General features: G+C 45.5%; 2 protein-coding genes across 2 annotated transcripts in view; one reads left to right on the forward strand and one right to left on the reverse strand.

The window, feature by feature from the left end:
* Positions 1-1,089: 1,089 nt before the first annotated feature.
* PRDX3 (peroxiredoxin 3) lies at positions 1,090-6,638 on the reverse strand. The gene is made up of 7 exons (XM_082054404.1): positions 6,558-6,638; positions 6,415-6,481; positions 6,101-6,242; positions 4,725-4,860; positions 2,892-2,995; positions 1,765-1,930; positions 1,090-1,277 (listed from the first exon to the last, which is right to left on the reverse strand). Exons 1-7 carry the CDS (start codon positions 6,591-6,593, stop codon positions 1,224-1,226), a joined length of 705 nt encoding a protein of 234 aa, XP_081910530.1. The 5' UTR covers positions 6,594-6,638; the 3' UTR covers positions 1,090-1,223.
* A 1,531-nt stretch (positions 6,639-8,169) lies between these two features.
* The window catches only part of GRK5 (G protein-coupled receptor kinase 5), a 173,751-nt gene continuing 168,860 nt past the window's right edge, over positions 8,170-13,060 (forward strand). The window contains exons 1-3 of the mRNA XM_082053504.1: positions 8,170-8,541; positions 9,191-9,246; positions 10,817-10,870. The gene's annotated coding sequence lies outside the window, so the exon portion shown is untranslated. The remainder of the gene's footprint in view (positions 8,542-9,190; positions 9,247-10,816; positions 10,871-13,060) is intronic.

The following is a 13,060-nucleotide window of genomic DNA, read 5'->3' on the forward strand; positions in this document are numbered from 1 at the left end:
TCGGGGGTTTCACTTCACACATCGTAGGTCCAGGAAATCAGGTTCATTGGAAAAAAAATGCATGTGTACTAGTTGATTTAACCCAAACAGAACTTAACAGCTGGAAGTGAAAAGAGATTTGCAAGTACTGAAGCCTGCAGCAGCACATTAGGCTCACTTTTTCATCCTTTCCTTACATTACAGCTGTTGATAGCAGCTACAAAGCCACCGTAGGACACAGCAGCCACTTTGTCAAGGTGGTTCCCTCGTGCTGCTGTTTACCTGAAGCCCTTTCCCCTGCTCAGAAGGGCAGAAGATGAAAAATACAAACCCATTCAGTATTGTATGGATGCATCCACCCCTTCGGCAGCACCAGCTGTTATCTGCTGGCTGTGAACAAAGCTACAGAAGGTCCTTTCTAAGGCAACACAACTCACCCAACTCCTTCAAAATACAGGAATCTTGGGGGAAAAAGTGAAAGAAAAGCAACACACCCACTGCTAGCCAGTGTTAAGATTTATTACTTTAACTAGAGACGCGCTACATTGTTTTCAAGCAGTACAACAGATTCAACAAATAAGCAAGGCTTTCAGTGATAGAATTCTCATAAAGCTCCAGTAAGTACAGCTATAGGGGTTCAAGTTTTCACCATCTCCCAAGCAGAAATTTCTCCATGCTTGTCAATGCTCTGGTGTACCTGTGGCTATACGCAGGATTAAAAGGGCACATATTTACATTCATTGCAAATTATAGTGCATTTACCCACAAAAAGAGGGATTTTTATTTTTTGTTACATTCATCTCTTCCTGTGCAAAATTAATCAAAACCAAACCATGTGTCAAAATTCTATTTTCTGTATTGTCCCTATTGTTTCAAACTCTTGTTACAGAATTTCGTTCTTCACGTGAGGAAAAAAAGGGACACTTTCTGGCCCAAAGCTAGCCAAAGAAAGAAGAGAACCCAGTGAAGACAACTGTATTTTGTGTACCTGTCGTATTGGGGAAGAAAACAAGTGGTCATGGAAATTCATGACATCGAAGTTGCAAAAGGGGCAGGGAGGAAATCCTTCATTTTTACCCTTCTTTTTAAAACAAGACAAGAGAGACAATAAATATTTCAGCATTTAATTTCTTCTTAAACATGAGAAAATAAGAACTTTGATTTTTTTTTTTTAATAATCACAGCTGCTTTCCTAATGTCTTCATTTTATGGTAACTAGGAGTCTTGTCCACATATTTCAGTGTTTATTTATTCACCTTCTCAAAATATTCTTTAGAGCCTTCTGGGCTTGGTTTGATCTATCAAAAAAAGAAAGCTTAGTTATTATATGCTATAACAAAGATTACAAAAATACAGATTTGACACTAGGAAAAAACCATGCATACTTTATAAAAAACAACATGTTGTTTCTGCATTTGGTTGAAAGACGAAAGCTCCTAAAAGACAAGCTCCTAAAGTATTCAATGCATTTTTCCTGCTACACATCAAGCAGGGCATTATATAAGTAAAGTATCTGAAGACAATTGGTAGAGAGCAGAAGTCAAATTTAGAGTTTTAAATACAATCTGTGTCTTCTAAAAGAAAATTGCTAACTTTCTTCACAGAAATCACACATTTAGTATCATACAAATGGACTGAATTGGTCCAACCGATAAAAGCCTCAGATTTAGACAACAGGCACAGATTCAGTCAAGCACCTCACGTTGAACTGGTTCTCAGCCCTTCAGACGTGCAAAAATAAGCCAGTGTCTATATTTAGACGAGTGTTATTTAGCAGACACTCACCGTAGGGGAGTCTGGAGTCCAGTTTGCCGGGCAAACCTCTCCGTGCGTCTCCACGAACTGGAATGCTTTCACCAAGCGGAGCGTCTCCTCCACGCTGCGACCGACGGGGAGATCATTGATACTCAGGTGCTTGACGATCCCGTTTGGATCGATGATGAAGAGACCTCTGTAATGCAGCAAGAGTTCAGGGAATGCAAATGACGTTCCAAGAGCAAACACAAGAAAGTGGATCATCTATTTCAGCAAGGTCGTTGTTCTTAGATGCAGATATCAGAGTTAGGAGTAGCAATGCAGCATTTCATATATTGTTTGTTAGCACAGTGATCAAATCGACACAGATTTATAACAAACGTAGAACTATTTCCACCTGTATTTCCAAGTTGATAGCTGACATCCTTCCCATGTCTTTTTGATGTGAAAATCCAAAGGTACTGAGTGAATAGGTGCTTACGCTTTAAGCTACCAAATTAAATGCTGTTGCATATAAACAATATGTCAATTTGTGAAAACCAAAGTCCCAGCCTTACCATACTAATAAACTTAATTTGTCAACAAAAGTCAGAAGTTCCCGATCCAAAGAGATCGGGAACCAAAGGTTTCCAGAAGACTCCAACCCAGTCCAATAGATCTCAGGGACCGCTATTTGCTTTTAATAAGTATTCCTACGGTGGAAAAGTGTCATTTTTAAAAAATCCTAGATAATTATGGGATTGACTGTAGTGGCTACCACTTTAGAAAATTCTCACATGGAAGTTAAGGCAGTCTCTTCTCCTTTCAGAAGGAAGGAAAATTAAAGACAGACCTAAATTTTGAAAAATAAATTGTAAAATGCTCTTCTATGCTACTCTTGTCTTCCTTAGTGACACAGAGTTCTCCCAGTCACTTGGATCAGAACAGCTGGCTTTGCCCTGTGTGCATTCTCAGAGAGGCCCAGAACCATTCTCAATAGCCATAATGGCCACATGCCCTTTTCCTAGGGTGGGATCCAGAAGTTCTGCAGAAAAAAATGACACCTTACAGTTGTCATTAGACCCCTGTGCAGTTTCCTCTGCAGGAGGAGACAGTATGGCTCACGCTGGTTTAGACTGGGTTGTGTCATAACCCAGTTATCAGCAATCATGCCTTACCTCAGCGCTATGCCGGGTCCTTCTAGCAGCACACCGTAATCACGGGAGATTTGTTTTGTGAGGTCTGACAGAATTGGAATATTCATTTTGCCCAAACCGCCACTCTAGAGAAAAGAATAAGATTCCATTTTGTTACAAAACACATTTTAGGATTATCCTTCGTCCTTGGATTCAGTTCTCTTTAAGCTATACTGACAACAAAACACATTCATGACGTTTGCCCCATGAAAGGAACCACTTATGTGTCTGGCATTGTTTGGTTTGTCTTGTTTTGTTTGTTTCTTTTTTTAAAGTAGTCAGGAACATTTGGTTTCTTTGGAACATGAAATCTGCTTTTGCACTGAGCATTTTAGAATTGCTTATTTTGGTGGTGAAAGGCTACCTCTGACAACGGTTATAAATTTTCAGAAAGATTCCCCTTGTACCCTACGCAGGAGCTTTGAATACAAAAATTTCTACTCCCTGTTTAAGTGTTCAAAATGAAAGATGATTAACATGGCAGGGAGGGAAGGGAAAATAAACCTGCATACTATGAACAGACAACACAAGGCTTCTGACAGCCACACTAGGTACATCAAAGTTCAGCTGCTCTATTTAGTCCATATATGAAATTTTTTTCCCCTCCCCAAATCAATTTAACTACTATTTGGAGAGTCAATGAAGATTTATTTCAGTTTTGCAACACACTGGAACTGCAAGAGAGATAAGCTCTCTAGCCTTGAAACGAGCCCAGAGTTTGTTAGGTTTTCTATTCCTGGTATCATCAGTGGTTCATTGTGCAATCTCAGTCACTCAGACCCTGACCTGCAAGTGCTCATCTGCAATGGAGTTCTTGCACGTGGGGCTTTGAGTGCAGATGTCAGAGAAACCAAGGCTTTTGCTTCTCCGGGTGTCAAGGTCCTGTCTGCACAACCCTGGAATTCTTTCTGCCCTTTGCAGGGCGTTTTGCTACATGTGCACAGAGCAGTGCCAAACCAGCTTCCACATAAAGCGCAGAAGTCAGCCCATAATCACATTTTAGTGCTCTGAACAAAGCACGCAGAAAATGAAACTCTCTCAATAGGTTCAGCCAAGCTGTATTAAATCTAAGAAACTCTCTTCCCTCCCCTGTGTAACGGCAGCAAAGCCACACACCTGGAAGCAGCCTACTCTGTGAGCACCACTGCTCAATGGCGCAGGAGCTTCTGCACCTTCCTGCCACGCTCCTCATTCTCTGCAACTAACCACAGTAGCGAGGTGCTTCCTCTGATCAAAAATGGGCATTTTTATATACATCTGAACAAAGATCCTCTCCAGTAAAAGGCCATCTTCATCGCTTTCTTTCCCTGAAGAAAGCTGAGGAGCACCGCTTGTATTGCAGAAGAGGAACCATTTCAGCAAGTGAAAGTCAATAACACAAGTGCTCCGATAAACTGGCTGTTCTGCTTCCATTGCAAAGCCACCACCGTTAGATACTGGTTAACAGTAAGGACTACACAGCATCTCTTCATTTTCTGTGATGATTCACAGAAAACTTTAGGACAGTAACACGGATATTGAGTATTTGTCTTTCAAGAAAAATGTATAAGGTTATGATGCAACCTATAGGACTAGCAAGAGTGCAAATCAAAGATGAAAAAAGGAAAATCTTTAAGGAAAAGATAAAGAAAACAAAGACAGAGGTCAGAATTATGTCATCCAATGTAGAAGTTAATCCCATAGCATATAACTACAGGCAGCCTACTTCTTGAAATCAATGTTCGCACAATCGTTTATTCAGTTTTTCTGCTCAGGAGCTCCTGTGAAAAGAAAACAACCAACAGAGAAAGCCCCAAACGACCGCTCAATTCCTACCTTTCGTGGTGTATTTATCCAGGCCAGATGACAAAAATGAGAATCCACAGAAACTGCCAGAACTTCACAGTTCACATCACGAAATTCATTTGCTTTGTTGCTGAAAGCCACAATTTCTGTTGGGCAGACAAAGGTGCTGGGTGGGAAGAGAGAACAGGCTGCAATGATTCCGCAATCTTTTCAGAGAGTTTTTTAGAAAATACTCTTATGCCTGTTTCTGGGCACTAAAGCAGTAGCACCGTTTCTTCAGCCTGATAATTTTAACCATTTTTTCTGCTCAAGATTAGTTTCAGCCAGTTTCAAAGCAACGGCTGTAGCCACCTCACTGGCACAGCAGTTTTCAACTCCCAGTTCTAAACAGATTTTTTTTGCAGACATGGAGAAACTGTCCCTGCTAGACACTCTCTAGACAGAGAGTTTCTGGAATCTATAACAGAAGGAACCACAGGTTAAATTCTCCTCCATGTGCCCACATACACTAAACTTCATCAGAACTGCCCAGGATGCTCTTGATGATTGAAGCCTCCTGGGCAGGCTCAGCCTATCCACAGTTTGCTCTGGAGCTGTTTTGCTGCAGTTCTGCTGCTTAAAAGCAAAGAGTCTCCAAGGTGACCCCCAACTGCAAGGCAATGCCTGTGCCCCGGGGTCTGACTGTGAGAAGAACCACCCTTGCAAGGCCACCTCTGCCTCCTGAAGCAGTCCTGGCAGCTGGAAGATGCTCTCCAGCCTCCAGACCCATTGCTTTAGCATAAAATGGCCATTTCCCCCCAAGTCCTGTCACTACATTGAAATACTAGAGAGAGTGCAGAGGAGGTGACGAAGCTGGTGAGGGGCCTGGAGCACAAGTGTGATGAGGAGCAGCTGAGGGACCTGGGGGGTTCAGCCTGGAGAACAGGAGCTGAGGGGATAATTTATCACTGTCTGCAACTGCCTGAAAGGAGGTTGGAACATGGAGGGGGTTGGTCTCTTCTCCCAAGTAGCAAGTGACAGGATGAGAGCAAAAGGCCTCAAGTTGTTCCAGCAGAGGTTTAGACTGGATATTAGGGAAAAATTCTTCCTGGAAAGGGTTGTCGGGCATTGGAACAGGCTGCCCAGGGCAGTGGAGGAGTCACCACCCCTGGAGGGGTTTAAAAGGCATTTAGATTAGGTTCTTAGGGACATGGTTTAGTGCTAGAGCTTGGTTATGGTTGGACTCAATGATTCTGAGGGTCTCTTCCAACCAAAATGATTCTATAATTCTATAAACATACATCTGCTGTGCGGGACCAGCCCGGACAAGGTAAAACCATCCCCTTTAGACAGCAAAGATCTGCAGCACGTCTGATGACCTTCAGCGAGGCAGGAGGCTCGTATGAAAGGGGAAAACCCGCACTCACAAGTCCAGGGGGTAGAAGAAGAGCACCAGGTACTTCCCCTTGAAGTCATCCAGGCTCAGCTCCTTGAACTGTCCGTTAACAACGGCGGTTCCCTTGAAGAACGGGGCGTGTTGTGTGACCGCCGGGGCCAACCGCGAGCAGCCTGCGGGCAGAACACACGAGCTGCGGCCGGGCCGGGCCCCGGGGCCGCCGCCGCCTCCTCCCGGCGCAGCCGCACGGGCGGCCGGGGCCGAGATCCGCAGGGGCCGCTCCCGCCGCCTCCCCCCGTGGGGCCGCATGTGTCTGTGCGTTCCCGCCGCCCTCCCCGCACTTACCCAGGCTGAGCTGGCGGCGGGCGCAGGGCAGGGGCTGCGCCACCAGCCTCCTCCCGACAGCGGGCACCTGCGGGGGACACGGACAGTCAGGGCCGTCATGGCGGGGGCCGCGGCGCGGCCGGGGGAGCCGGGCGCTCACTCACCGCGCTCCGCAGGAGCCTTCCCAGCGCGGCAGCCATCTTGAGCGGGGCGGGCCTGCGGGCGGGGGGCCGGGCCGGCCCGGGCCCGCCCCGCGGGGAGCGCAGCCGGGCGGGACGTGTCCCGGGCCCGCCGTGCCCCCCGGCCCTGCCCTCCGGCCCTGCCCGCCGGGTGCTGTGTGTGCTGCGGGTTCCCGCTGGCGGGTCAGGCGGTGGGACCTGGTTTTGGTGTGTGGTGACACAGGCTGAAATGGAGCGAACAGGGTGGCTTGTGCTCAGAAACCTTCCAGATACAAATTTTTCTAATGCCGTTGGCTCTGGCGTTATGGAACTCACTCCGATTATATTTTTTTTTAATAATAATTGAGACTGAGAGAGCTGGGGCTGTTCAGCGTGAAGAAGAGAAGCTGAGAGGGATCTCATCAGTGTTTATAAATATCTCAGGGTGGGTGTCAAGAGGATGGACCAGATTCTGTTCAGTGGTGCCCAGTGACAGGATGAGGGGCAACGGGCACAGACTGAAGCACAGGACGTTCCATCTGAACATGAGGAGAAACTTCTTTGCTGTGAGGTGCCAGAGCCTGGCCCAGGCTGCCCAGAGAGGCTGTGGAGTCTCCTTCTCTGAGACATTCAAACCCGCCTGGACACGACCCTGTGTGATCTGCTCTGGTGACCCTGCGTGAGCAGGTGGGTTGGACTGGGGGATCTCCAGAGGTCACTTCAACCCCAGCCAGTCGGGGATTCTGTGATTTAACATCATCACCAGTTTCACTCTCTGGTACTTTTCTGTGGAACTCCTGAATTTATTAATCCAGATGTAGCCAATGAGAGATGGAAATGTGGCTCTGATAATCACAAAAACTGTGGTGCCCAGCAGAACTGCCAGAATAACATTATGTGTGCACAGAGGTAGTGGATTGCTGGCTGGGTTGTGTGATGATGATGGTGATGGAGGTCCCCAAAAGGAGACGATGAAGAAAGAGGAGTCCTGTACAAGGGTGCAAACTGTATAGTCAAGGTGGGATGAGGGAGAAGAAAATGTGGATGCTAAAGGATAGAGATACCGCAGTATGGGGTCCAACAGCGGGGTCTGACTGCTTCTTGCACCTGCTGATTTCCTTGACTTCAGACAGACATCACTACTGCTTTTGAAGCTGTTCACTTCAGGCGTAACACCCTCTAACAAGCTCTGCATGTGCACTTGAGCATGTGTGTGTAAGCACATGCAAGTGCGGTGCTGGGTCACTGGCCTGGCAGATTTGGAGTTAAGGCACCTTATGTACCCTTTGCTCCTCATAGCGCTTCATGAAGGGAAACCTGAAGCTGTGTGAGAGAGAAAAGTTCAGTTTTGACTTTTGATGATGAACCAGTGCTGCTTGAAAGTGCTGGCTGGATGGAGACTCTGTTGGGAAGGCCACAGGCTGGGTGAGGAGAGCTGGCTGGCTGAGCTACTCGCCTTATTTGCATGTCTGTTACCTAAAAGTTAGGGGCATTCTTGCTTAAAAAACCCCTCAGAGCCTAAAAGTGGAAGCGAGTAAACTATTTTTGTGTTAGAAAATACGTTGGACACAGTGTGGGTGAGCTGTACTGTAGCCTGCAGCCGTGGGAGATGGAGCGGGGAGGTTGTTGAGAGGTGTGTCCGCGGTGGAGGTCGGCAGGTCCTGGTGCCGCTGCTGAGGGTGCCAGGCGAGCGGTGAGAGCTGAGCGGAGCCCAGGACACCCGCAGAGCAGTGACTGTCAGTGAAGAGCAGCAAAGGCACGTCAGCCGTTCCCTGGGCCGATTCTGAAGAACAGAGCAGACCAGCAGGTCTGCACTCGCACCTGCCAGCCCGGCACATCCCCTCAAACAGAGAGTCCCCACAGCAGCAAATGTGCCCCAGGTGCCAGCTGGGCCACAGCGGCTCCTTCCCCTCAGCTGTGGGAGCTGTATTGTGGCAGCAAGGAAAGGGCTGTCGCTGGGATTTCCTCAGGATGGTTGTCTCACCCACAGGTGATTATTTACAACTTCTAAGTTGATGTATTCTAAACCGACGTCCTTCCCCCCTCCCTGGAAAGTTGTATTTGTTTAAACACTTGGCTTGCAGGTGGGGAAATATTGCTCATGCTTTGTTATGAAGGCAGCTTAATTCAGCTTCTCGGACTTCTGGCAAGAGCTTGAACTAATGCCATTTGACAGGGGCTTTGTTTTCCTTTTTGCTTTTTACTGAACATCCCTACAATTTGAAGATGGATAATGTACCTGCCAGAATACACCTGGCAGAGGAGTTGTTCCTTTTTTGCTCAGCTCTGGCTCTCGCACAGGCTGGAACAGCTGCTAAACCAGGTTCTTCTTGCCATCCAAAGTTCAAAACAGATCTACTAAGTGGTAGCATATACACATCTTTCTCCTAGTCTTGTTGGTTGTCTACTTTGCTGTCTCACACGGGCCTTTAGAGTCTTTAAGCCTTATTCATATTGGGACATCTGAAGTTGGTGAAGGACTCTTCAGGGACTTCACCAGGCTTTAGGGAGACATTTGTGTTGTTACAAGGTGCGGAGCAGTGGATAAGGTACTTGAGCGGATGATGGGAGATGTAAATTGTTTGTTTAGGATACTTACCTGCCTGTTCTCACTTCGTGCCTCTTTTTTTCCTATCTAGGAATAATTAAATATGCCTTTCTGGTGAAAAACTTCGAGCTCTGTTGATACAAACTGGTAGGTAATGCTTGTGTGTTGTTATCGTTGTTTTGTGAGAGTTAGTTTTCAAAGAGCTCTTTGAAAAATTAGCATTAGCACAACAAAGTATTAGCAAAAAAGTAGCTGCTTCTCCCTAAACTTGATGAAAGGGGAAAGCAAATCCCAAATCAGATCTCCAGCTGCTGTGGGTCGTCAAATGGCAGACTCTGTGCACAATATGGTATGCGTACATCTGGTTGTTTAAAAAACAAAATCTGCTTATCTTCTAGAAGGTTATTTTATTCCATGTGCTCAAATGCTGTAACAATAATTTGTCCTCTACCTTGAGGAAATAGATAACTGAAGAAAAGGTTTAGAAATGGAAAGAAACAACAGAAGCATAACCATTTTTATCTAAACCAAAGCAAATAGCTCCGTTTAGACAACACGATGCATCACCCCACGGCTGTTGGTAGATGGCAGCCTCTGTCCTTACGCAGGGCGCTCTGTAAAAGGTTACAGCTGCCTGCAAAAGCTTTTCAGAGGCCTGTGTGCTCCCACCTGCTGATCCTGAACCTCAGCAGGAGGCAAAAGAATGTGCCGGTTTTGTAGGAATAAGTTTCAGAAGCCATTTTGAACGCAATCCAGCTTAAAGCTAATAACGAACAGGTTTTACTGCATTAATTGCGTATTGTAACATGGATCGAGGAGATAGCCGCCGTTAGGGTATGTTTCCAATTGATAAGTATAGGCAAAGAAAAAAAAAGCCTTTTTGACATCTGGTTCGCTGGGGGGTCTTATCATGACGTTTCAAGCAGGTTGTGCGGAGGCCAAGTGGTTTTTCTGTGGTGGCAGCATCAAACCGGGTGTGTTGCTGCTGTGCTTCTGGCTGGAGCTGCCTGCGCCCACCCTGCCGATGACTCATCCCTGTGAGCGGCTCAGAATATCACACTCTGCCCTGCTGCTTTCCTATTCTTATTGCGCTGATGCGTTTGGGTCTCGCACGGCGTTGGCGTTTCATTTACAAACCGCCCTTTCCCCACCAAGGAAAGATGGCTGCCAGCCCTGCTTTGTCCTGGTGTTCAGCACTCTAAAAGGTGTCTTTTTTTTCTAGATCTTTCCTGAATGCCTTTGGATGAAGATGTTTTACTTAAAAGCAGAACAACCAAACACATCAAGCACCTTAGAAAGCACATTTTTCAGAGTTTAACTGCTTGGGGATTTTTTATGTAACCTCTCATTTTTTGTTTATTTCCTTCCAAAATTGGCTATTTCTGCATATGATTCAGACTAAATTTTCCCTTTTCTCCCAGCAAGCACTGGATCAGGATCTTTAGGACAGCAAAAAAGACCTATGTTCTTTCCCTGCCACCCTGTCTTTGCTTGAGTATTTCAGCACCAGAGTTTACAGGAGTGAATAGAATAAGTAGGGAAACAGACTTACAGGTCTCCTCTTTCTTCCTTACTCACAGAAAACCTGACTGCTCCATTTAATCAGGGGTGGATATACCTTGAAATCAAAAGGACTTTGTCATCACAAGAGAAAAACGGGTATAAAAAATTCTACCTGTTCCTAATATATTTAATTTTTGTTGGTTTTGTGAACCAGGTCTTCCAGGTGACACAAACCTGAAGATCCTGACAGCTGGGAAGAAGTCATGAGGTAAGACTCCAGACACTGCAGTGGGTTTTGCAAAGACCGGCTGATGGGCTTTAAGACAAGTCAGTCTGTGCGGTGGCACTTGCCCTGGCAATCCCTGGGGAACCATGTCCATGGAAGGGATCATCCACCTGAGGCCTGTGCTGAAGCAGACCCTTGTCATGTGTCAGTGGTATATTCAGGCTTAAAAGACTGTAGTAGAAAAGAGAGATGCAGTGAGGACTAATTATCCTGGTTTTGTTTTTCAAAATAGATATTGTGCTAGTGAACACACCTCCTAGGGCACCACATTGACTCAGATTGATTGGAAACAAGTTTGATTTTGTTAAATGATGTAAGAATCGTTAAGAAAACCCACTCCATTATTACTGGTAAACATGAAGAATGTTGCAAAATCTCAGCAGTCTGATGGCAGAGCTCAGCTTTCCAGTCCCTGCACTCAGCCACGTTTACATTAGGTGACTGCTCCTTGTCCCCTTCAATGCAAAGTCAAACAGCTTAGTTGAAATAACCACTCTGGCAGCAGCACAACGCTCTGTTCAATTGCTGTTTCCGAAGGGACTGTGTAACTCTGCCTTTGGCTGCCGAGAACGTGAAGTGCTTCAGAGCTGCGCTGTTCACGAACACTAGGTAGCTCCATGGGATTTATGAACACCGTATAGATCTGCTCTAACTGTTTTGATAAATCTGCTTACCCTTTCAAGAACTACATAAGCATTCACAGAGTATACAGGACAGCATCAGCCTGCTGGAGTCATGCTTCTGTCCCAGGGGGACACTGCAGATGACCCTCTGTGCCTACGACTTGCATATGTAGATGTACATATAGATATTCAATAAAAGAGGAGCAGTAGAGCCATCTGGTGCACGTGCTGATTTCCAAGCACATCTCAAGATCTTAAAGATCTTTATTCAGGCACCTGTGTAAAAGTTACATACCAAACACGGTCAGTACTCAGTGTGGAGTGTCCCAGGAAAGTAAATCCCTCCCCACTGGACAGCTTGGTATGGGATGCAGCAAACCCACTGACACCCACTGGTGCCAGCAGACGTTGAGCTTGCAGCTGCACAAAACGGGAACTAAGACACCCATGTTCCTATTTCCTTTGGAGAGAAGCGTTGCTTGTAGCATTAAAAACGTATGTAAAAGGTGTAACTCTGTCTTCCAACATCAGCCATGTATGTTGTGGTGCTGGTGTTGCCCTTGTGATGACCATTAGTGGGAGGCTGGGCAGGGATGTGAAATGCACTTATAACCTGAGCATAATTTGCTCTGCTCAGAAGTGAGTCCTTGCACTGAAGTGGTCAAACAACAAGTAGGGCAGACACTCCTGAGAAGCCTCATCTCTGTGCTAAGGCTCTGGTTTCCAGGAAGCAATTTTTCCCTTAAGAATTATTTAATCAGAGAAAAATCTTCCGGTACTTACAGACACAACTGCTGCTATATGGAACTTGCCATTACAAAGAAAGTAACCGCAACATGGCATATCTTCTGGATGCTGAACATTTTCTGAGGCAATAGGAAAGAGGACATGGAAGATTGTACATAGCAGTGCCACTTGCTATGCACAATAATGTTCAAAATTAGTGGTTTAAAAGGCATTTAAATGAGGTTCTTAGCGACATGGTTTAGTGCTACAGTTAGGTTATGGTTGGACTTGATGATCCTGAGGGTCTCTTCCAATTGAAATGATTCTATGAAAATTCTAACCTTTGACACTTAATTTGGTACAAAAGGCCTTTATTATAGGCATTTTATCCTAATGCCCAAGATATTATTCATTAAATGCATTTCTCATTTATTTCTTATGTTCAGAAAAAGTGTTCTAAGCAGTCTGCAAGTCCTGGTAATGCAAGTAATTTCTGCCTGGCTGTAGAATTAAATATGATCGGTACGATTAAAAGAAGGAAAAAGTAGTGTCTCTACTCCGCTGACAAGAAGGTGCATGTTAATTTGATTTGCTTCACCTGGATTTAATCAATGCAAACACAGATGGAGGAAGAGTGTTAGTGAGAGTAATGGCTCAGTTCTATTCCTTTTTCTTTGCTTGACCTCCTGAATCGATCTCCTCTGTTGCCAGGAAAATCAGAATCATGCTGACATGAGCATCTGTCCTATGCAGACAGAGGATAATTTATGTTGTACCATAGTGCTTAAAATTCACAAATTTTCCATAAGTAGCTGATGTCTCA

This window comes from Streptopelia decaocto (genome assembly GCF_964273445.1).
Source record: "Streptopelia decaocto genome assembly, chromosome: 5".
NCBI classification, from domain to species: Eukaryota; Metazoa; Chordata; class Aves; order Columbiformes; family Columbidae; genus Streptopelia; species Streptopelia decaocto.

Coding starts and splice junctions, on each gene's coding strand:
- PRDX3 (XM_082054404.1), bottom strand. CDS start 6,593: ATGGCTGCCGCGCTGGGAAGGCTCCTGCGGAGCGCG. Junction 2,996..4,724: donor GGATAAATACACCACGAAAG/GTAGGAATTGAG, acceptor TCTTTTCTCTAG/AGTGGCGGTTTGGGCAAAAT. Junction 1,931..2,891: donor GGACCCGGCATAGCGCTGAG/GTAAGGCATGAT, acceptor GCTGCATTACAG/AGGTCTCTTCATCATCGATC.